Consider the following 22,159-nt stretch of genomic DNA (forward strand, 5'->3'; position numbering starts at 1 on the left):
CCCCCTTTCTCCCCCATTAACCTCCATTTCCCCCATAAACCCCCCATTAACCCTCATTCCTGCCCCATTACCCCCCATTAACCCCCATTAACCCCCATTTCCCCCCATTAACCCCCATTAACCCCCATTAACCCCCATTAACCCCCATTACCCCCCATTAACCCCCATTACCCCCCATTACCCCCCATTAACCCCCATTACCCCCCCATTAACCCCCATTCCCCCCCATTTTCCCCCATTAACCCCCATTCCCCCCGTTGCAATCCCCTCCGAGGCAGCGGTTACAGGACCGCCCGCCGTGAGGCGCCCAGTAACGGCTCCAACGGCCACAAACCGCGGCTTCCCCGCTGTTTGCATCGCTGCGCGGCACGGCCGGCCTCCCGCCTGCTGCCGGGGACAGCGCGCAATTCCCGCTGCCAGATTAATTAATTGATTAATGTATTAATTAATGCCTGAGTCTCAGGGGTTTCTCCCCCCGCCGCCAGGGGGCGGCAGCGCGGGCGGCGCGCGCCGGAAGTGACGTCGCGCGGCGTCCGGGAGGGCGCGCCAGGTTCTGCTCCGGTTCCCCGGGAGCGGCGGCGGCGGCGGCGGCGGTGAGTGAGGGGCGGGCGGGGAAGGCTGAGGGGAACGGGAGACCCCGAGCGGGTGGAAGGGACGGACCGGGCTGGGAGAGGGTGGGGGGGAGCCTGTGTGGCGTGCTGAGGGGACCTGGCCGGCTGTGAGGGGAATGGGGGACTGTGAGGGGACGTTGGGGCAGAGAACGGTGAGGAGAAGGTGGGAAGGAGTGGGGGAGCTGCCATGAGCTCCCTGCCTTCCCTCAGCAGCCTCCCCTCGCTCGTCTCCACTCCCTCCCCTCATCTGCGGTACGCTGCGGCGCGGCAGGGATGGAGTCCCAGGACATCAAAGAGCTGCAGCAGGAGGTGATGGAGGAGCTGGGGATCTCCATGGAGGAGCTCCAGGAGATCATCGACAAAGAAGTGGAGAATTCCGAGTGGGTGAGGCAGCGCAAGCAGCAGCTGGAGGAGCTGGAGCAGTGCGTGAGGCACAAGGAGGAGGAGGTGGCCCACGTTGACCAGCTCATTGACGATGCCATGAGGTGAATTCCGGGCAGGGGGACGTGCGGGGTTAACGAGGCACACTGGCAACCCTCCCTCCCTGCGGGCTGGGGTGGCTCCCCGCGGGACTCAGGCACAGCTGCTCTCCCCCCAGGGCCATCGACAAGTGCGAGACGCTGGCCAAGGAGCTGTACTGCATGATGGGGCTGCGGTACCGGGACAGCAGCTCCGAGGACGAGGCGCCCGCCGCCGCCGAGGTCATCGAGATCCCCGACGAGGAGGACGACGACGTCATGAGCGTGGACTCGGGCTGGAGGCGCAGTGCAGGTCCGGCAGGGCAGGGGACAGGGGACATGCTGCTCCTGTTCCACACCCCACGCTGGGATTTACCAGCAGGGCAGGGGACATGCTGCTCCTGTTCCACATCCCACACTGGGATTGCCCAGCAGGGCAGGGGGTGGGACAGGAGACATCCTGCTCGTGTTCCGAATCCCACACTGGGATTTCACCCTTTGCCCACCTGCTGCACTGTGTTCCCCATCAAATGATGCCACATTAGAAAAGGTGGCTGAGGGAAAGCCTTGTTAGGGTGGTTAGTTAGGGATTTGGGATGGGCACATTTCCTTGTTCCTTCTTCTCTCTGTGATTTAATTAGGATGGATTTTTTACACAGAAAAGGTTTTAAACCACTGCTTCCTCTTTACTCACAGGCAGCAGCAGTCCCAGAATCTCCAGGGATCAGAGTCTGGTGAGTGGGGAGGCCCTGGCAAGAGATGTTTCCTCATGTGGGGGGTTTTCCTGAGACACAGCCTTGTGTTAGGTGCAAAAACCTGAAGTTTCTGCATGTTTCCCTTCTCTTTCCTCCAGCTGCGGGAAGCAATGGTTGCCATGAGGAAATCTGCCCGGGATGTTGCGAAATTCATGGATGCTGTAAACAAGAAAACGACCTTGCAGGAAGCACAGAAAGGTGTGGGAGCTTCCAGGGGCTGCGTGCCCTGCTCCTGGGTCTTTCCTTCCCAAAATGGCAAAACAATGATCTGCTTTCCCTGCTGGAAATCTCCACTCGTATTGATTGACCCCAAACTGCTGTTTTAATTTAGGGTGTATTGATTCTGAATTACTGCTTTTTTTCAGGCTGTTTTCATTCTGTAACAAAGGAGGCACTTGGGGTGCCTGGGGGGAAGGAAAGCAGGAATTCTTTCAGAATTGTGCTTCTAGCTGCGTGCCGAGAAGGGAGCTTTGGGTGATTTAGGACTGACTTTCTGCTGTTGTTCCTTGGTAGATGCACAACCCCCTCAGGAACCTGCTGGCACTGCCCAGCCCCTCCCTGTCCCTGCAGCCCCTGGCAATGATCTCAACACTGATGGGGACCTCAAGGTGGGCATGAGGATTTTGGGGAAAAAAAGAACCAAGACGTGGCACAAGGGGACGTTGATTGCCATCCAGACGGTTGGTACGTGCCGTGCACGGGGAGCTTGGGGGGAAACCTGGAGTAAAAGGTGTCAGAGCACCTGATGTCACCTGGAAGGTACTGTGGGAGCAACACACCTCCACTGCTTCACCCTCCAAATCAAATCCTGAACGGCTTTTTAATGAACCCTGAGTTAATTCTGAATAAACGATCTCAGAGCGGCGCGTTGGAATCCTGCTGTGAAATCACGCAGCTTTTGTTTGTTTCCCCCTTTATTTATCTCCTGTTTGCTTTAAAATGTCTTTCCAGGTACTGGCAAGAAGTACAAAGTGAAATTTGATAACAAAGGGAAGAGTTTGCTCTCAGGCAACCACATTGCCTACGATTACCACCCGTGTGCCGAGAGGCACCACGTGGGCAGGAGGGTGGTGGCCAGGTACAAGGATGGCAATCAGATGTGGCTCTATGCTGGGATCGTGGCTGAGACCCCCAACGTCAAGAACAAAGAGAGGTACTCCTCATTTCCCATGCTCACCTGCCCCCATCTCTGTTTGGTTTTGTTTTAAGCCCCCCAAAAAAAAAAAAAAGGGTTTATTTGAATACCCTCGAGGTACTGAATTGTGCCCTCCCCAGGAATGCAATTCTGACTTTCTTCATCTTTCTTATCTCTGAAACTCAGGGTGGAGCTTCCACTCTTGTTCATGGCCCTGGGTTAGATATTAGATCTGCTAATTTATTCAAATTATCACCCAGATGTTGAGTCTGGGCTCCTTGAGGCATGAAACAGTGGGAGGAAACAGGAGCCCTGGGAGGGCAGAGTGGCAGCAGTGCTGCCAAAGCTCTTCAGGAGGAGAAAAAGCAGGTTTGGAGCTTTTTTGGGAGTGAAGAAGGGGCAGGGCTGCTCTGAGCTATTGAAATAAAGGCTTGTGGTTTTCCTGAAGAGATTGATAAAGGAATTCACCCCCTGGATGTGATGTAAATTGTGCTGAATTTTATTTCATCCGTGTTTAACAACAAAATTAGCTGAATTTGATATTTAAATTGCAACTTTTCTCCTGGTTATGATGTGGATCCCTCATCCTGCAGCTTTTTTACATCTCCAGGGCACTATATGAGTGCCTTGTCCATCTTCCCTGCAGAAACCAGGAGCAATTAAACATTTTTTCTTCCTTTATCTTCCTTTCCTGGGGCCCAGAGGGCGTTTGGAGCAGCGGGAAAGGGCCTGGCTGGGCATCGTGCTGCTTGAGCAGCAGTGGGAGCACAGGGAGGCTTGGAGCTCTTATTCTGTCCCCATGCAGGGTTGGGATGTGTCCAGGAGGAGCAGTAGAGCTTCTTCACTCCCACTCCAAGGTGTGGGGCCGTGTTCTGTCCAGCTCCCACTCCTGATTCCCTTGTCCCCAGGTTCCTGATCTTCTTTGACGACGGCTACGCGTCCTACGTGAAGGAGTGGGAGCTGTACCCTGTGTGCCGCCCACGTGAGTCACCCCTGCACAGCTCGGGGCTCTTTGGGCTCCAAAACCAGCCCTGTCCCTTTTGCTGCTGAGCCTCAAGACATCTGAAATCCTGGTTTATTGCCAGGGTGCCCTTGGCATCACTCCTTGGTTTGCCTTAGTGGAAATACAACTGGGATATCCTAAAAAAACAAAAAAAAGGGAATTAAATGTTCTCTCTGATTTGTCCTGTTCACTTTCTGCCACGTGTCCCTTTCCAAACAGTGAAGAAAGCCTGGGAGGACATTGAGGATGTTTCCTGTCGGGATTTCATTGAGGAATACATCACTGCCTACCCCAACCGGCCCATGGTGCTCCTGAAGAACGGGCAGCTGATCAAAACAGAGTGGGAGGGCACCTGGTGGAAATCCAGAGTGGAGGAAGTGGATGGAAGTCTGGTGAAAATCCTTTTCCTGGTAGGAATTTCTCTTCTCCTGTTAGCATTAAAGTTGGGGCTGGGGATCTGATCAGTTCTGTTTTCCTTGCTGATCATGGAGATGTTTGGGTTAAAGAAGCTCTGAGATCTTGGTGTCTGGGGCCCTGAGCCATGTGCCCAAGTGCCACATCCACAGAGGTTTTGGACAAACCCAGGGACAGTGACTCCACCACTGCCCTGGCCTGTCGGGGCATGAACACCCTTTCCAGGAAGAAATTTTCCCTCTTACCCAGTTAGATTCCAACATAAACAAGTGAGTGGTTCTGCTGTTTGCCAGTGCTCACTGCTGTCTCCTTGTGCTGTCTTTGTGTCTCACCTCAGGAAGCTCTTCCCATGGGAACTGTGAACTCTTCCTTCTCGTTGCCCCACGAGGACAAACGTTGTGAGTGGATTTACCGAGGCTCCACACGCCTCGAGCCCATGTTCAGCATGAAAACTTCCACAGCTTCCACCCAGGAAAAGAAGCAAAGTGGGCAAACCAGGACTCGTCCCAACGTTGGTTAGTGCCATCTTTTGGTTTCATTTAGATCCTGGGATTTAACTGGAGGGTTGGGTTTGGGATTTTTAGCAGAACTCCTGGAGATTTCAGGTTTCTAGGTTTTGGGTTTTTTGTTTCTTCTGAGAGGAGATTTCAGATTTCCAGCAAGTCTTTTTCCCTGCCACAGGAGATTTAGATGTCCAGGGTTTTTGTCCTCTGCCGTAGGAGATTTAGATTTCCAGTGGGATTTTTCTCATGGAATAATGCCACAAAACCAAACTGCACTTCGGTGAAGTGACCCGAATTTTTGGAGGGGTTGCAGTGCTCCGAGCTCACCGTTCATCCCAAATCCCTGTTTCAGTTCCTTCCTGGCACAGTTTGGTGTTTTGGGGCCCGTACATCCACCTTGGGATAACATCAGGGATTTTTCTCATTGACTCTTTGTTTGTTCCCCTTCCCCACCAGGTGCTGTGAGGAGCAAGGGCCCTGTGGTCCAGTACACCCAGGATTTGGCAGGAGCTGGTCCCCAGTACAAGGCTCCAGAGCAGCCCCCAGCTGCACGTCCCTCGTCCCCTCAGCCTGCAGAGATGGAGTAAGTACCAGAGCCACTTCAGCACCTTCCACCCCTGCTTCTCTCCAGCACTCAGCTCTCTCAGGCACCACTTTTCTGTGCAGAGGAACCCTCAGGTGCAGCCTTCCTCCGTGGCTTTAGTCACGGTTTTGGGGGAAAGCTGCCGGATGAATGAATAATTGCGGGCGGGAGCTGAGCAGCAGCACTCCCCCAGCCAAACATTCCTCCTCAGGGCTAAAGCTTGGCGCTTGCCTTTCCAAACGAGACCTTTGCTCCTCTGTTGCCCCAACTGAATCGCTGCCTCGTGTCACGCTCCAGGCGCTGGCCCTTGCGTCCCTGCCCGTGGATTGGCGTGCTCGCTGACCTCGCTGGGAGCTCGGGAGCAGCTGCCAGCGGCCCGGGGGGCGCCTTCCCGGAGCCACGGGCTGCAGGAGGCCTGCAGGAAGGAGGAGCTCGGCTGGCTGCTGCAGGGAGCGTGCTGGAGGACACCGGGGAGCCCACCTCCTAGGGGCGGGAGGGGCTGTCCCGGCTCAGTTCTGCCAGCGCTGCGGGTTTCCCATCCGGATTTACGGCCGCCTGGCCCCCTGCCAGCACGTCTTCTGCTGCCACTGTGCCCTGCTGCTGGGGCGCCGGGGGGGCAGCACGTGTCCCAGCTGCCAGCAGCCTGTGCAGGAGGTCAACCTTTACTCCCCGCAGGCTTTCCAGGTGTAGCACCGGCTCAAACCGGGGCCCTTGGGTGCTCCTCTCCGAGCAGCAGTGCAATATAACCCAGTTTACCCCTGGAAACGTTCCCTCTGTGCTGGCCTGAGCAGGATCTGAGTGTGGAAGACACGGGAACATCAGCTTTTCCGTAACACCAGAGAGATCTTGGATGCTGAAGGATCCTGGAATGCGCCCACCCCTGCAGGCCCCCATGTGCTGGGCTGGGACTGGGACACCCCGGACCATGGGCAGTGTCACTACACAAAGACAACCCAGCTGGACCTGCAGCCCCATCTGCCATCACCAAACCCCTTCCCGTTCAGGCCTTGCAGTGCTTACCAGGAAAGCATTTCTTTCCTCTCCCCACAGAGGGCTTGGCTTTAGGACGTGGTTTTTGTGCAGCTGTTTCCCTGCCCTTAATTCTGAGCTGCCCCTGAACGGGGGCAGGAGGCAGCACAGGCTTGGTGTGTCCTTCTGGTCCCAGGGATTCTGTGGGGTTCAAACACTTGGAGATCAGATTATTAAAACTAAGAACAGTCTCTTCACTCTGGTGTTTTGTTTCCTCTGAGGAAAGCCTGCGTCTCTTCTCCTCTTTCAAGTTCTTGTCAGTGCTGGCACCACTTCTGACTGGTTTAAGCCCATTCTTTCCTCTTTTTGAGATGTGTTTGAACACTTTGCTTTCAGGCAGCTGTTGGCAGAAACTCTCGTCCTTTCCAGCTCTCGTTTGTCTCCTCCTCCCCAGTAATGTCACCATTTTCCTCTTCAGCAGCTGGTGTGGAGTGGTTTTCTGTTATACTGATGTAAAGGGGTTGAAAATCTGGAATGGTTTGGAAACCTGCAGTTGATTGAAAACCCCTGAAACGGATTGAGAACCTGTTCTTTTGGAACTCTTAGTAGCTCTTTCATCAGGGATGTTGTTACATTCCCTTGCACAATCTTATCTTGTTCTTTAGTCCTTGTAAGAGAATCCCCTGGATTTGTTCCTCCCAGACAGGCCTGGTTGAGCCTCTGGAAACTCTGGTTTCTGCTAATCTGGGGGTTTCTTCATGGCCTGGTTTGTTCATCTTCCTGGGATTAAGGCCTTGGGCATCCTTGTACCTTTGCCTCACTTCAAAATCAGAAGTCAGTTGGAGCTGCAGCTGAGTTCTGAAATTCGGAGTGCTTGTGGGATTGCTGTAGCAGAAACAGCCTGAAATGGGCTGATTTTCACACTTTTCAGGAAAAAAGCCACTGCTGGGATTCCCCTCACTTCCTGAATTGCATGGAGCAGCGTTGCTTTGATTCCCAGTTGCTTCCTGCTGTTCCAAACCAGCTTCTCCTTGCCTCCTGCAGGTGCTCGGACACGCAGCTGGCCCAGAGCAGAAAGCAGGTGGCCAAGAAGAGCACGTCCTTCCGTCCTGGCTCCGTGGGCTCCGGGCACTCGTCCCCGTCCTCGCCGGGCCTCGGGGACGCGCCGGCGGCCGGGAGGGCGCTGCCAGCCCCGCAGCACCGGTGAGCAGGCTCTGCCTGGGCTGGGGCACACTGTGTGTGCTGCTGGGTGGGGATGCAGCTGCTCAGATCGTGCGGTGCTGGAGTCACTGGGGCTGGAAAAGCCTCTGAGGTCATGGGGTGCCAAGGCTTCCGCTGAGCCCTGTCCTCAAGTGTCACATCCACTTGTGTTCTGAGCACTCACAGGGATGGTGAAACCAGTGCTTGACCTCCCAGGTCCTGCTGGTCAGTGTGAGCCAGGTTTGGCTGTGTCCAGCCTCTGCCCACCTGCCCAGCTCCCTGCTGGCCAGTCTGAGCCACGTTTGGCTGTGTCCAGCCTCTGCCCACCTGCCCAGCTCCCTGCTGGCCAGTCTGACCCAGGTTTGGCTGTGTCCAGCCTCTGCCCACCTGCCCAGCTCCCTGCTGGTCAGTGTGAGCCAGGTTTGGCTGGTGATCTGCCCACCTGCCCAGCTCCCTGCTGGTCAGTGTGAGCCAGGTTTGGCTGTGTCCAGCCTCTGCCCACCTGCCCAGCTCCCTGCTGGCCAGTCTGAGCCACGTTTGGCTGTGTCCAGCCTCTGCCCACCTGCCCAGCTCCCTGCTGGTCAGTGTGAGCCGGGTTTGGCTGGTGATCTGCCCACCTGCCCAGCTCCCTGCTGGCCAGTCTGAGCCACGTTTGGCTGTGTCCAGCCTCTGCCCACCTGCCCAGCTCCCTGCTGGTCAGTGTGAGCTGGGTTTGGCTGGTGATCTGCCCACCTGCCCAGCTTTCCTGAAGCCATCCCCTGTCCCCAGCGCTCCCAGCAGCGGCCCCTCGCAGCCCTTCCACGGCATGCTGGACCGCGTGCCCAGCGAGCCGTCGTACCGGGCGCCCCTGGAGAAGCTCTTCTACCTGCCCCACGTGTGCAGCTACGCCTGCCTGTCGCGGGTGCGGCCCGTGCGCCCCGACCAGTACCGCAGCCGCAACCCGCTGCTCATCCCGCTGCTCTACGACTTCCGCCGCATGACGGCGCGGCGCCGCGTCAACCGCAAGATGGGCTTCCACGTGCTCTACAAGACGCCCTGCGGGCTCTGCCTGCGCTCCATGCACGAGATCGAGCGCTACCTCTTCGAGACCAACTGCGACTTCCTGTTCCTGGAGATGTTCTGCCTGGACCCCTACGTGCTGGTGGACCGCAAGTTCCAGCCCTACAAGCCCTACTACTACATCGCCGACATCACCAAGGGCAAGGAGGACGTGCCGCTGTCGTGCGTCAACGAGATCGACAGCACGCCGCCGCCGCAGGTGGCCTACAGCAAGGAGAGGATCCCCGGCAAGGGGGTGTACATCAACACCAGCTGGGAGTTCCTGGTGGGCTGCGACTGCAAGGACGACTGCAGGGACAAGTAGGTGACTGCTGCTGGGGCAGGGGACGGCGCTGGGCTGTGGGAGGTGCGCGGGGAGCACCCCAGGGTGGGTCTGCCCCGGGGTTTAAACCTATGCAGGTTTCACGCTTCATTAAAAATCACCCAATTCCAACTCCTGACGTGGGCAGGGACTCCTCCAAGCCTCATCCAACCTGGCCTTGGACACTTCCAGGGATGAGAAATCCACAACTGCTCTTGGTTTGATTCCAAGTCAAACCCTTTGTGCCCATCTCTGCCTGAAGATGTGATTTCTTTTCCTGTCTCCAGACTGGTGTGGAAAGTGTAACTCGCAGGTTTTCCTGTGTCTCTCTGCAGATCCAGGTGTGCCTGTCACCAGCTGACCATCCAGGCCAGCGGCTGCACCCCCGGAGGGCAGATCAACCCCAACTCAGGCTACCAGCACAAGCGGCTGGAGGAATGTCTGCCAACAGGGTGAGCAGAGCCCTCAGGAGCACCAGCCCAGATTGATCCGGGGTATCCCAGTGCAGATGGGAGCTCCTGCCTCTGCCCTTGGTTCATCCTTGGATGGTTTGGGTTGGGAGGGATCATCCACAGCGTGCGCAGAAGCTCCATCCCTGAGCCAGGGTTGCTCCAGGCCTGCTCCTCTGGGGTCTGTGCATAACCCAGCACTGCCAACAGCCACAGACTTTGGGATGTTTCTCTGTCCTGGGAGTTGTCACCCTTCTCCTTTCTTGCAGCGTTTACGAGTGCAACAAGAGGTGCAAGTGCAACGTGAACATGTGCACCAACCGCCTGGTGCAGCACGGCCTCCAGGTGCGCCTGCAGCTCTTCAAGACCCAGAACAAGGGCTGGGGCATTCGCTGCCTCGACGACATCGCCAAGGGCTCCTTTGTCTGCATCTACGCAGGTGGGAGCTCACCTGGCACGAGGAAACCTCTGCTGGGGAAAGAGGGGGAGCCAGAGATGGGAATGCAGCTGGGGAAGGGGTGGAGCACAGGGAGAAGGGTCTGGAGATTCTAAAGCACCGCAGGACGGGTGTGAAGCTCTTACCGTGCCCGTTTTGGGGACTCGGGGTGGAAGCTGAGCTGATGAGCACACCCAGCGCTGGCACAGACGCTGCAGAGCCCTCGTGGTGGCAGTGCCAGTGTCACAAGACAAGCCCTGGGGTGACCCAGGGTGACCCAACCCCTGCCCTGCTTCCCCTGCTCAGCACACCGGCCGGGCTCGGCGCAGCCCACGGGATGCAGAAGTTGCACTGGGGCTGCATTGGCTCTGGAACGTGGCCACCCACAGGCACCACAGAGCTGCTGCCTCTGCTCTTCCAGCCCTTCCAAGGCCCTGCTTGAGCTGCCCTGTGCTGAAAATCTTGATTTTAGCTCAACCATAAGGTTCAGGGCTTTGTCACATCAGGAAACAGAGTTGTGTTGTGCTCTCCCAGCCCAGCTTTGGAATAAATTGGTGTCATCCCCGTGTTCTCCTCAGCGAGCTCTGGAGAGGATAAAATTGAATGTCATCCCAGAAAACACACCCTTGGCTTTCTGCCCCCGCAGGGAAAATCCTGACAGACGACTTTGCTGACAAAGAGGGGCTGGAGATGGGGGACGAGTACTTTGCCAACCTGGACCACATCGAGAGCGTGGAGAACTTCAAGGAGGGCTACGAGAGCGACGCCAAGTGCTCCTCGGACAACAGCGGCGTGGACCTCAAGGACGACGACGACGACGAGGAGAACTCGGGCACGGAGGAGCTGGAGGAGTCCAACGAGGACAGCTCCGACGACAACTTCTGCAGGGACGAGAGCTTCAGCAGCAGCTCGGTGCTGCGCAGCTACGCCACGCGCCGGCAGACGCGCGGCCAGCGCGAGCCCGGCCCCGCCGAGCCCGCCCCCAAGGAGCTCCCGCGGGCCCCGGGCCACCACGAGCCCCCCGCCGCCCCCCTGCAAGCCGCCCGCGTCCGAGGAGACCCCCAAGAACAAGGTGGCCTCGTGGCTGAGCTCCAGCAGCGTGGCCCAGGGCTTCCAGGAGGGCGAGGGCGCCTCCTCCCTCAGGCCTGGCGAAGGGGGCGAGCCCAAGGCCGTGAAGATGGAGATCCCTGCCGACAAGGAGAAGGGCGGCGCTGCCACGCCAGGAGATCTCAACGGGGAGGCAAAGGCAGCCAAGAAGGAGGTGAGGGAGAGATGGGGGAATGGGAGAGGTGAAGGCAGGGATGTGCTCCTGCTGCAGTGGCTAGTCTCCCCATGCAGCGTGTGCAGGGGGATGTTGGATGTCCCCTGTGCTCAGCTCCCCTGGCCTCTCCAGAGGGACAGGGAGGTGCTTTTCCCCTCCCAGGGAGGGAGTTTGTGGCACAAGAGGCTACAGAAATCACTCAGTGCAAGCAGAGCTGAACATCCTCCTGCCTGGGGACCTGAGGGACACAGCTAGGGACGGCAGGATAGGGAGGTGGTCCTGTCCACCCCGTGCTCCAGGGAGGGCACTTGGAGTCCCCCAGGGAGGGGCATCTCCATGCTGGGTGTCACACTGAGCATGGGGGCAGGCAGTGTCTCACTGCTGGGCTGGCATTTTGGGGAACAATTCCACAGGAAGGCAGGAGAGTTTTTGAGAAGGGAGACACTCCAATCTTCTGTGCTTCTCCCCTCTGCAGGAACCTGAAGACTCAACCAAAATTCCTGGGTAAGATTCTCTAAACTGTGTTTTCCTGTCCGTGGTCCCTGGCCTGTGGACAGTTCCCTGGAAATCAGGTGTGACCTGCTCTTGTGCCCCACAGGCTGAGCAGCCTGGGCAGGAGATATGGCTACAACCCCTGTCCCCCCAAGCTGGAGGGCATCCGCAGGCCCATCAGTGGGACGCTGCTGCTGCAGAACCGCCGGCAGGGCCTGGCCCCAGCGCCCCCCTCCGAGGTGAGCGGGACCCTGAACAGCCCCCACTGACACCTTGAGCCTTGGCTGGGCTGATTTTCTGCCTTGGGCTCCAGTTGAGCACAGGGTTTGTGGTTGTAGCTGTGATTTCCTGGAGGGGAGTTGATTTCCTTTGGATTTTGGGGGATCTAAATAATCAGGAAAAGAGGAGAGTGTGGAATTTGGGTCAGATTGGGCACCTTAGTTTGCACACCTGGGAGCCATTGTTTGGCAGAACCATCTGGGGGAAGCCATGCTGCAGAACAATCCTTGTTTTTTGGGGACTTCTCCCTTCCTTTTGAGAACCTAATGCTCCAGGATTTCAAGCAGGACTTAGCAGCCCCCAGGTGTTTGAAACATTGACGTGTGGGATGTGGTGTCCGGGGTGGGATCCTCTTCCAGAGGGTTTCCTGGAGCAGAGGGGCTGAGCTGCCCGCATTCCCGGGGAGGGGAGGCTGGGCTGCACTGCAGGAGCTGCTGCTGTCCCCAGGACGTGCTGACCCTGTCGAGCAGCACCGACAGCGACGGGGAGCACAGGGCAGGGCAGGCGCCGGGCACCAACGACAGCGACGACATCCAGACCATCTCCTCGGGCTCCGAGGAGGAGGAGGGCGAGGACAAGAAAAATCCCTCGTCCGAGTCAGGTGAGGGGGACACCGGGGCTGAGGGGGAGTTTTGCTTGGAAAGCACCAGGAAGGAGCAGCTGCTCCTGCTGTGTCCCACAGCCGAGGCTGGAACCTTCCCCACGTGTTTTGCAAAATCTGCTCCTCAAACGCAGATATTTTTGGGAGTTGCAGGAAAAGCGGCAGCGAGGCTCGCAGTGGGCTGGTTGTGCTCTGAGGGGCTCGGGGACAGCAGCGCCCCGGGCTGCTCTGCTGGAAGCTCCCCTCTCCCAGCAGGTCCCACCAAGAGACAGGTGGCCGTGAAATCCACGCGGGGCTTCGCCCTCAAGTCCACGCACGGCATCGCCATCAAGGCCACGCCGCTGGACAAGGGCGAGAGCGCGGGGCCCGTGCGCCGCAGCACGCGGCAGTTCTACGACGGCGAGGAGAACTGCTACATCATCGACGCCAAGCTCGAGGGCAACCTGGGCCGCTACCTCAACGTGAGGGGCTGGGGGCGGCCCGAGGGGGCTGGGGGCAGCTCAGCGGGGCGGCCCGGGGGGCTGGGGGCAGCTCAGCGGGGCGGCCCGGGGGGCTGGGGGCAGCTCAGCGGGGTTCTTCCTCCCCACGGCTGGCTGGAAACGGGAGAAGTGGGAAAAGAGCAGGGTTGGGAGGGTGATGCACCTTCCTGAGTGGCCTGGTGGGAGCAGGAACAGTCTCGGTGCTCGCAGAGCCCGTTACCTTCCAGTGTGGGTCTTGTGACTCAGCCCGGGCACGCAGCCTGTTGCAGCAGGATTCCTCTGGACGTGGCGGGCAGAGCAGGAATGCTGCTTGTTTATAAAGGCTGTTCAGTGCTGGCAGCTCGGCCTCCCTGCCCGGGCAGCAGCTCAGCCTCTTCCCCGTTGCCATTACAGCACAGCTGCACCCCAAACCTCTTCGTGCAGAATGTCTTTGTGGACACCCACGACCTTCGCTTCCCCTGGGTCGCCTTCTTCGCCAGCAAGTGAGTCCTGGAGTGCTGGGAGGGCTGAGGGTTCCTGGGTTTGCTGGGACCTGGCTCCGTGGCAGGGCTGGGTGTTCCCTGCTCCTGGAAACCCCATTCCCAGTTCCCCACCATTCCTGTGCAGAGGATGGTGTCAGAAATCCTCTCTCTTGTGCTGGAGATCCTGCTGCAATGTCCACCAGCTTTAGACCTTCCCAAAGGGCAGAGTGAGACCTGGGGCAGCCAATTTCCCTTCTTGTGTTAGTCCCAAATCTTTGAGTTGTGATGAATCCCTGCCACGTGCCTCTGTGCTCCTCCTTGAGTCTTCATGGGAATGATTCATCAGGGAACTTTGTCCCTTTGTCCCTGGCTGCCTCAGCCTGGTCCTGGAGCTCTCACATGGAAGTGTGGCTTCCTTCTATCACCCAGCTTCTCTTCCTCTCTTCTCTCTTGTCATCCCCGTGCTCTGTTTCCTCCCCAGGCGCATCAGAGCTGGCACAGAGCTCACCTGGGATTACAACTACGAGGTTGGCAGCGTGGAGGGCAAGGAGCTGCTGTGCTGCTGCGGGGCCATCGACTGCCGGGGCCGGCTGCTCTGAGCTGCTCTGAGCTGCTCCCACCTCTCCAGAGGCCTGGTGCTCGCTTTCCCTCAGTGAGGGCAAAGTTTCTTCTCAAGAGGTTCTCTCTGTCTTTCCCGCTCACCTGGAGAATCACAGATGGACACAGAGCAGGAATGGACTGGGGCTGTCGTGGGGGTGGTTCTGAGCCTTCTCCCACCTTCCAGAGGCTCCAGTTATCCCACAAGACAACAGGGAAGCTGTTCCTGCTCTCTTCCAGCTTTCCACCAAGTTTAAGGCACACACCTCCTTTTTCCAGCAGCAAGCACTTCCTCAGTGTTCCCAGGAAGTGCTTCCCAGTTGGGACCGAGGCCTTTAAAGTGAAAGGGAGGATGGTGAAATCCCTGGAAGACTGGACCAATCAGGATTTATGGAATTCGAGTGAAAAAAGACAAAAAGTAAGTATCTGTCTTCACCTGTGAGCTGTTGTAAACAATCTTTTAGTTGCCTAAAAGCAATAAAAGTGTGTTTTTTCTATTAAAAACAACCCACCCAGATCTTGACACACAGCAAAGAGCCCTGAAAAAGCAGGGTTGAACCAGTGCCATCATCCTTGTTTCTGTGGGGTTTGCAGGAAAAATGCCAGAGGTGGATGGACCCAGGCAAAGGGATAAGGAGCTCCCAGATTTTCACCTTTCCTCAAAACAAACACTCCTTAAACCCTCCACTTGGGAAAATCACAGAGAAGGGGTTGGGATTTTCTTGAGGAAGGAGATCTGGTGCCCTGCCCATCTCCAAAGCCCTCCCAGAATGGGAGCCCCGAGCTGGGCCTGAGGTGCAGTCAGGGGAGAGCTGGGGCAGCCCCAGGCTGGCTCTGAGCACCTGGGCAGGGAGAGGAGCCCGGAAAATCCCCAAAATCCCCGGGGCCAGCAGCCACACACAGCCCCAGGGGTGGGGCTGGGGTTTCTTTTTTGTCTGAGGCAGATCCAAAGGGTTCAAAAAACCACCCTGAGAACCAGATGGAAGAGGTGAAATTTGACAATCAGGGATCAAATCTCACATTATTGAGGTGGAAAACCCCAGTCTAAGGGGTGGTGGAGCCAATTCCAGCCATCCCACCCCCCCAGAACCAACACCAGCCCAGCTCAGTGCAGCCCTGCACAAGGGAGGCTTGTTGGGATTTTTCCTGCTAAATAACCTTTTTTTTCCCTTTGTAAAATAAAACCTTTCTGGGGCCTCCTGGAGCTCCAGTTGCATCCCGAGCGTCCACCTGAATGGAGGCTTTGTCATCCCAGCGGGGCTGCAGCTCCTCAGGGAACCCAAACCCACGCTCCAGCCTGGCCTTGAAGACTTGCAGAACTTTCAGGAAGACAAAAAAGTATAAAAACCATCAAAATCTTCAACTCTGCCCATTTTTAGCACTGCCTAAAGTATCTATGCCAAATAACCCCCCCACCGAGGGCCACTGTGCCACTCACAGAATATGCCCAAATCCTGTAATTTTTTTACCCAAGTTTATTAGTTTTTTAACTTTAATATATTTAACCTTTTATTTATTTTTCTTTTTTAAAAAAAACAAGAACAACAAAACACGTTTTGGTCTGACATTGGTTAATGGTCCTGTTCCCCCCACCCCTCCTTGCTGGGAGGTCTCGCAGCATCCCGGGGGATGCAGGAGACAGAGCCAAGCCCGGCTCCTTCTGTCTTCCAAATAAATAGAAAGAAAAGGAAAAAAAAAATGGAAAAATGGTTGGAAATTTGTCCTGTTACAGCTGGGAGAGGCCGCAGAGAGGGAGAGACTCAAAATCCATTTACCAAAGAGAAATAAGAGGATTAAACTCTGTGAGACACGAGTGACTCAGCCCTGCAGCTTCCTTCCCCCAAGTACTTCCATAGTGTCATCCCATCATTTAGGCACTGGAACACCCGGGAATCCCCTGCTCCTCCCTCCCAGTTCGGTGGAGCAGGGCTTGAGCCGGCGTTTCCAGCCGGACCCGGGTCAGGGGAAGGGGCTTCTCCCCTCCCCCGGTGAAGGAATGGTTGGGAAATTCGGAATAAGGCAGAGCCCGGGGCCGAGCTCTCCGGCCAGAGCCAACCCGGGGCCCGCGGGCGGGCAGGAGCCGCCCCGAGGGTGGGACCGCGGCGGGTCAAGGCAGCGGGTGAGGTGGAAGGGCACCGGCGGTGGGCGTGAGGCGGAGCTGCGGCCCCGCTCCGGGGACGGGCCGGGCCCGGCAGCAGCTCCGGTCCCGGGGCCGCGCCCGGGAGGGGCCGGGCCGGCGGCAGCTCTCGGGTCCGGGGCGCTCAGTCGGTTTTGCGGTGGTTGTTGTTGAGGACGGGGTGGCCGTTGGAGAGGGGCCCGTTCTTGGCCACCTCCTCCTCCTCCTCAGAGTTGTCCGTCTCCTCGCGGTCACTCCGCTCGTCCTCCACCACCTGGGCGGAGGGAAAAGGGGGGTCTGTCAGCAGCCCCCCGTTCTCCTGCCGTGCCTCAGTTTCCCCACCGCAACCGCAGCAGTTTCTCCCCAGGGAGGGGATCTGGGGGCCAAGGGCAGTCAGGATTCGGGATCTGGGGTTTTGCCCTGCAAAGCCCCGAGTGGGTCCCCACGGGCCCAGGTCCCCTCTCACCTTTCCAGTTATGAACTTCTGGGCCATGCGGATGATGAGGTAGGCCCAGAAGATGTGCAGCGACTGCAGCACCACCATCATGAAGTTGAAGAAATAGTAGCCGAAGAAGGCGGGGTAGAGATCCAGCGGGTAAAACACGGTGCAGTGCATGATCCTGCCGGGAAAAGGCACTCCTGTCACGGGCAGAAGCAGCAGCCAGCCCCAGGAGCCTCCCAGGGCCCTGCCTCAGCTCCTCACCAGAAGGGCAGGATGACCAGGCGCGTGATGATGAAGACGGCAGCGAAGACGATGAAGATGTTGTTGCAGGTGTTTCTCCACCCGGCGTAGTTGAACATTTTGGCAGACTGGGGGGGCAGAAGGGGTGAGCTGGGGAGGGGCACTGGCAGGGGGACGGCAGGGTGGCAGCTGGTGACACTGACCTCCAGCAGGTAATCCGAGGAGTCGTGCAGGGCCATGATGAGCGTCCCCGCTCGGATGTAGTTGGCGAACCAGGAGAAGCTGATGAGGATGATGGTGGCCACGTGGTGGATGATTTGCTCTTTGAAGTCCTGTGCCCAAAGCAGAGGGGAGCCCAGCAAAGGGGGGTGAGAGCAGCCCGGATCCCACCCACAGCAAACCCTCACCCACAGCCCCTGTGTGTCCCCACATCCTCCAGCTGGGCCCTCCTGCCCACCACGAGGGTCCAGAAAACCCTGCCAAGGTGTCCCAGGGTCTCCCACCCCCGAGCCCCCACCTTGCGCTTGACGTCGGAGGCGATGCTGAAGAGCAGGGACCAGTAGAAGGAGAGCTCGATCATGTAGTACCAGTACTGGGAGGGCAGCATGCTCTGGGGGCAAGGCACAGGTGAGGGGGGTCCTCTGGGTCCCCAGAGGGGCTTGATGCCCTTCTGTGGGCACCATCCAGGTGGTCCTAGGGACCCCCAAAGCCCCAGGGGTGCCAAGAGACACCCAGCCCTCGGCTTTTCCCGAGCTGGGATGGGATCCACGCTCACCTGGATGGGGTATCCCTTCCACACCTCCCGGAGGTCGTAGAACCAGGGTTTCTGCGGGATGGGGAGGGGGAGACAGAGGAGTCAGAGGGGCCAGGAGGGCTGGGGGAGCACGGGGTGGGGGGAGATACTCACATCCACTATGACAGCCATGCCAGCAATGAAAGCAATAAGGTAAAAGGTGAATCTCCAACTGGAAAAAGGAAGCAGACGGTCCTCAGACGGGCACTGGGGAGCAGGAGGGAGGAGGACGGACCCACCGGCCCCGGACCCCGCGGCTCCCACCCTCCCCGGCCAGGCTGGGGCTCCCAGAGCCCCCCAGGGTGGGGGACAGTGACACCAGGCACAGGGGGGCTCACCTGGCCTCCCGGAATTTCTTGAGCAGGCTGGGCCGGTCCTGGTTGCGGCGGCGGCGGAACCAGCGCTCAACCTGGCGCACGGTGCAGCCGCTCTTCTTGGAGAGCATCTCCACATCGGCCTGGGGACACCGGGACACACCAGCGTGTCACACGGCCCTGGCTCTGCCACCATCACCCCCCCCACGCACCTCTGGGGCCCCCCAGCCCTCACCTGCTTGGGGTGTTTGGAGGTGGCAGCATAAAACTTCTCCAGCACCGCATTGGGGGTGGCTTTTAACCGAACCTTCTCCTTGACGTTCAGGAGCCCGGCCAGGGGGGTGGCCACGTACCTGGGCAAGGAGTCGGGGACATAAACGCCCCCATTTCTGTCACCTGGATGATGTGGCCCCACCAAAGCCACCCAGAAACCCACAACCACTCGGTGCCTCGGCCTCCCCACCCTGCTGCACCTGCTCCAGGGTGGATTTTGCCAGGGGAGCCCCCGGGTCCCTCTGTCACGGGCTGTCCCCACTCCGCTGAAGGGCGGCCCCCCCTTCTCTGCCCTCCCAACAAAGCCGGGTCTGTTCCCATTGTCTGCCCAACAAATCACTCCCTGAACGCCCTGTTTGTGAGGGGAAGGGGGAGCACGTGGGCTGGTGGGAGGGGGTCAGGACCCCCGGGGTGCCCCCAGGGGGCTCAGGATCCACCCCCACCCCCAAGGAAGGTACTCACGTCTCAAAGAGGTGCCGGACAACGAGGAAGAGGAAGGCCAAGGGGAGGGTGATGTACAGGTCAGAGGCTTTGGCATAGACTCGCCCATCCCGGTCCTCCAGGTCAGCCCAGGTGAGGTTTGCCGGGAGCCAGAGCCGTTCCCACCAAAAATAGCTGTACAAGGTCTGGAACATGCTGGGGGCAGGGAAAGGGGGAGCGGTGAGGGGGGTGCCTCTGCGGATGATCCCACCCCGGCCTCTCTCACACCCCGGCTGCACCAGGCACCCCAATTTCCACCTCGGCTCCCAGCGAGGCCGCGGTGAAATCCCTCGGCTCGGCTCCGAGGGACTTTGCTCCCTGCAGCCCGGAGGTCAGAGGGTGATCATTAACAGGGGCCCCAGTCCTGCCTCCGACCGCCAGCTCGGGTCCCTGGAGCAGCCCGGGCGAAGAGCTCCCGCCCCCGGACTGCGCACCGGGACGGATTCCCGGCAGCGCAGAGGAGGAGGAGGGAGAAGCCCCCGAGGCTGGTTCCCCTCCCCCAGAGCCGTGTGCGCATCCCGCGGCCGATCAAACCCAATTCCCGGTGGCAAACGGAGGGGCACGGAGCCCCCGGCAGCGCTCGGCGGCCAGGCACGGCAGCAGCGCGGGATTAGGGATTTGCCGGCGGCACAATGAGCACCTTTGTGCCTCCGAAAGGCTCCGCTCGGGCCCCGGGGGAAGCGGGGCAGCCGCGGGCTCAGCGCATCCCGGGGATGCGGGACGGGGCCGCTGCGCCCCCGGGGCCGGAGCGCAGCCCCCGCAGGGCGCAGGGCCGGCGGCAGGGCCGGGCGGCTCCGCTGCGCTGGCGGAGGAACAGGAACCGCCGCGGCCGGTTTCGCAAGGGCGGGCGGGCGGGCGGCAAGGGAGGCGCCCGCAATTGCCGAGTCCCGGGCCGCGCCGCGGGCAGGTAACGGGGAGGGCAGCGTGGGAGGCCGGGGTGAGGCCCCGGTCAGCGCCCGCAGCCCCGGCGGCACAGCGCCGGGTCCCGGCACCGGGACGCCGAGCCGGGGCGGGACCGGGTCACCGCCGGGCCGGACCCTCCCCCGGAGGGGATTTCAGCAGCGGTCCCGCTGGAAACCGACACGACCCCGACGTTTGGAAGCGGTGGGCGGAAAAAAAACGGGACCGGCGGCGCTCCGGGCCGGGGGCAGCGCAGCCGGCGGGCCCGAGGCCGCTCCGGTTCCCGGGGGGCCCCGCCTGCGGGCGGCCCCGCCCGAGCGGCCCCGGGCCCATCGAGCCCCGGTGTGGCTCCGGTGCGCGCCCAACGCCCGCAGGAAGGCCGGGCCGCGGGCCTGGCGCGGGGCGGCGAGCGGGAACCATCCCGGGCCCCTCCCGGAGCGGGGAGCCGCCGCTCGGGGCCCCGCCGCACTCACCCGCAGCCGCCGCCGGAGCCGCCGCTCGCAGCGCTGACGGAGCCGCCGCCGGAGCCCTCACGGAGCCGCCGCCCGGAGCCCTCACGGAGCCGCCGCTCGCCCCCTCCGTCCCGCGCGCGCCCCGCGCCAGGCAGCGGCGGCAGTGACGTCACCGCAACCCGGGAGTGACGTCACGGCAACGCCGCAGGGAGCGGCGCCCGCCGAGGGGTGGGGCCGGGGGCGGGGCCAGGCGTGAGCAATCGACCGCCGAGAGAGGATCGGTGCACCCCAATAGACAGCCCTGGGTGCGCCCTGTGCGCCCCATATACACCCCTATAGACAGCCCTGTGCACCCCACATACACCCCTATAGACAGCCCTGTGCACCCCACATACACCCCTATAGACAGCCCTGTGTACCCCACATACACCCCACATACACCCCCTACACCCACCTCTGTGTGTGCCCTGTGCTCATCCCTACACATCCCATGTGCATCCCTTCCATGTCCCTCTACACACCCTTCTGCAGGCCCTATTCCCCCCATTCACCCCCAAGTGCGCCCCTGGCTCCCCCAAACGCGCCCCATTTGTGACCCCATGGAGCCGCTGCCGCCCCCTGGCGGCCGCGCCGCGCCACTGCACCCCACGGAGGGGGCCCCAAATCCCCCGATTCTCCCAAATTCCCCCGATTCCCCCGAACCCGCGTGTCTGTGGAGCAGCTGCCAGATCCGTGTGCAGGGGGACAAGTCCTTTACTTGCCAAGGGCTAAGGCCACAGTTTGCAAAGGGGGGTGCCCGTGTCCCCCCCTCCACATCCAGCTGTGTCTCAGAGCGTGGACTGAGGTGTGGGATCCCCAGGAGGGGCTCCCCCTGTGTTAAGGCCACTGGGAAGTTTCACCCGTGTGTCCACTCCAGCGCACGGGGACCCCCAGGATCTCCCTGGAGGACGCGGAGTGGGGACCCCACGGCACGAGGTGCTACAGGAGGGTGCAGTCCAAATCCGGCCGCTGCCGCTGGCGCCGCTCTCCGGCCGGCCGCCCGCCCGCCTGGGGGGACAGGGAATGGGAATGGGACTGGGAATGGGACAGGGAATGGGACAGGGACTGGGAATGGGACAGGGACAGGGAATGGGAATGGGACAGGGACAGGGAATGGGACAGGGACTGGGAATGGGACTGGGAATGGGACAGGGACAGGGCAGGGACAGGGCAGGGACAGGGACAGGGCAGGGGCAGGGACAGGGACAGTGCTGGGGTATGGAGATACCTGCAGAGACCCCCCACACCCCCCGAGGGGTTACCTGCGCTGGGAGCGGCTGAGCAGGATGAGGATGATGAGGATGAGGATGGTGCTGCTGATACTCCTCGTGCTGCAGCTGCCGTGCCAGCTCCAGGTCGCTGAGCAGGGAGGGGGGGTCCTGCCCCTGCCCCTGCTGCAGGGACAGGGCCACCATGTAATCCTGGCAGGGGGCAGCAGCACAGAGAGGGGGGTCAGCACGGCGAGCCCCCACCCCGCGGGATCTCCCGCGTGTCCCCCACTGTCACCGCTTGTCCCCCACCTGGTCCAGCTGTCTCTGCTGCAGCCGGGGGTCCGGGGTGGCCCCCTCCTTGCCCGGGGCGTGGCTGAGGTGGAACTCGGTGTCGCAGAAGCAGCTGTCCCCATCCACGCTGTGCAGGCTCTCCCACACCACCCCCTCCTCCTGCAGGAAGCCCTGGTCCGTCACCAGCAGGTACAGGTGGCCCTGGCGAGAAGGGACGGGGTCAGCCAGCCCGGGGGGGGCGTTTCCGGGGGTCCCAGCGGGGTCTGGGGGGGCCGCACCTTGTGCTTGATCATGGTGCTGAAGTGGTTGTTGCGGAAGAAGACGCCGAGCTCGCCCTCGCGGGCGCGCGCCGTCAGCTCGCACAGCCCGTGGAACGTCAGCTGGGACGCCGTGGACTCCAGGAACTGCTCTGCCACCAGCCCTGGCACAGGCAGGGGACAGGGACAGGGACAGGGATGGGAGAGGGACAGGGATGGGACAGGGACAGGGCCCCTGGGGCTCTGGGGGTGCCTGGCGGTGCCCCAGGGAGGGGACAGGGACAGGGAGGGGACAGGGACAGGGA

The 22,159-nt window shown here is 60.3% G+C and overlaps 3 protein-coding genes across 5 annotated transcripts in view; 1 reads left to right on the forward strand and 2 right to left on the reverse strand.

Moving 5' to 3' along the window:
- Window positions 1–22,159, reverse strand: part of MINDY1 (MINDY lysine 48 deubiquitinase 1) — a gene marked incomplete at its 5' end in the record, with an annotated part of 83,908 nt that overhangs the window by 59,577 nt on the left and 2,172 nt on the right. The window contains 4 exon segments of the mRNA XM_079329712.1: window positions 21,011–21,103; window positions 21,358–21,516; window positions 21,616–21,798; window positions 21,876–22,018. Of these exon segments, the coding sequence (XP_079185838.1) occupies window positions 21,035–21,103; window positions 21,358–21,516; window positions 21,616–21,798; window positions 21,876–22,018 (554 nt within the window). The 3' untranslated portion in view covers window positions 21,011–21,034.
- Window positions 829–14,555, forward strand: SETDB1 (SET domain bifurcated histone lysine methyltransferase 1). The gene is given in 22 exon segments (XM_079329652.1): window positions 829–1,096; window positions 1,210–1,376; window positions 1,766–1,803; window positions 1,923–2,022; window positions 2,338–2,508; window positions 2,776–2,977; window positions 3,868–3,941; window positions 4,182–4,372; window positions 4,714–4,891; window positions 5,336–5,462; window positions 7,476–7,634; window positions 8,400–8,990; window positions 9,327–9,443; window positions 9,710–9,879; window positions 10,523–10,901; window positions 10,903–11,137; window positions 11,613–11,641; window positions 11,736–11,868; window positions 12,356–12,509; window positions 12,765–12,970; window positions 13,382–13,470; window positions 13,931–14,555. Coding segments are annotated over 22 exon segments (3,840 nt in total). The 5' UTR covers window positions 829–884; the 3' UTR covers window positions 14,049–14,555.
- CERS2 (ceramide synthase 2) lies at window positions 16,168–20,249 on the reverse strand. Of its 3 annotated transcripts, none has more exons than XM_079329669.1 (11): window positions 20,078–20,249; window positions 18,687–18,860; window positions 18,187–18,304; window positions 17,976–18,094; window positions 17,752–17,809; window positions 17,620–17,670; window positions 17,362–17,454; window positions 17,048–17,176; window positions 16,866–16,972; window positions 16,629–16,782; window positions 16,168–16,436 (listed from the first exon to the last, which is right to left on the reverse strand). In XM_079329669.1, the coding sequence occupies exons 2-11, from the start codon at window positions 18,857–18,859 to the stop codon at window positions 16,308–16,310; spliced, it is 1,131 nt and encodes a 376-aa protein (XP_079185795.1). In that variant the 5' UTR covers window position 18,860; window positions 20,078–20,249; the 3' UTR covers window positions 16,168–16,307. The 3 variants fall into 3 exon arrangements, with proteins under 3 accessions (XP_079185795.1, XP_079185797.1, XP_079185796.1); XM_079329671.1 differs by having other exon boundaries at window positions 20,121–20,232; XM_079329670.1 differs by lacking the exon at window positions 20,078–20,249 and adding an exon at window positions 18,963–19,065.

This window comes from Erithacus rubecula (assembly GCF_903797595.1).
Source record: "Erithacus rubecula genome assembly, contig: SUPER_33_unloc_1, whole genome shotgun sequence".
NCBI lineage: Eukaryota > Metazoa > Chordata > Aves > Passeriformes > Muscicapidae > Erithacus > Erithacus rubecula.

Bases quoted from the DNA above. Each gene is read 5' to 3' on its own strand.
- CERS2 (XM_079329669.1), bottom strand. From the start codon at position 18,859: ATGTTCCAGACCTTGTACAGCTATTTTTGGTGGGAACGGCTCTGGCTC. The intron at 17,810-17,975 runs GTGAGCCCCCCT...TCCTTTTTCCAG, and splicing joins AAGAAATTCCGGGAGGCCAG to TTGGAGATTCACCTTTTACC. The intron at 17,671-17,751 runs GTGAGTATCTCC...CCCATCCCGCAG, and splicing joins GCATGGCTGTCATAGTGGAT to AAACCCTGGTTCTACGACCT.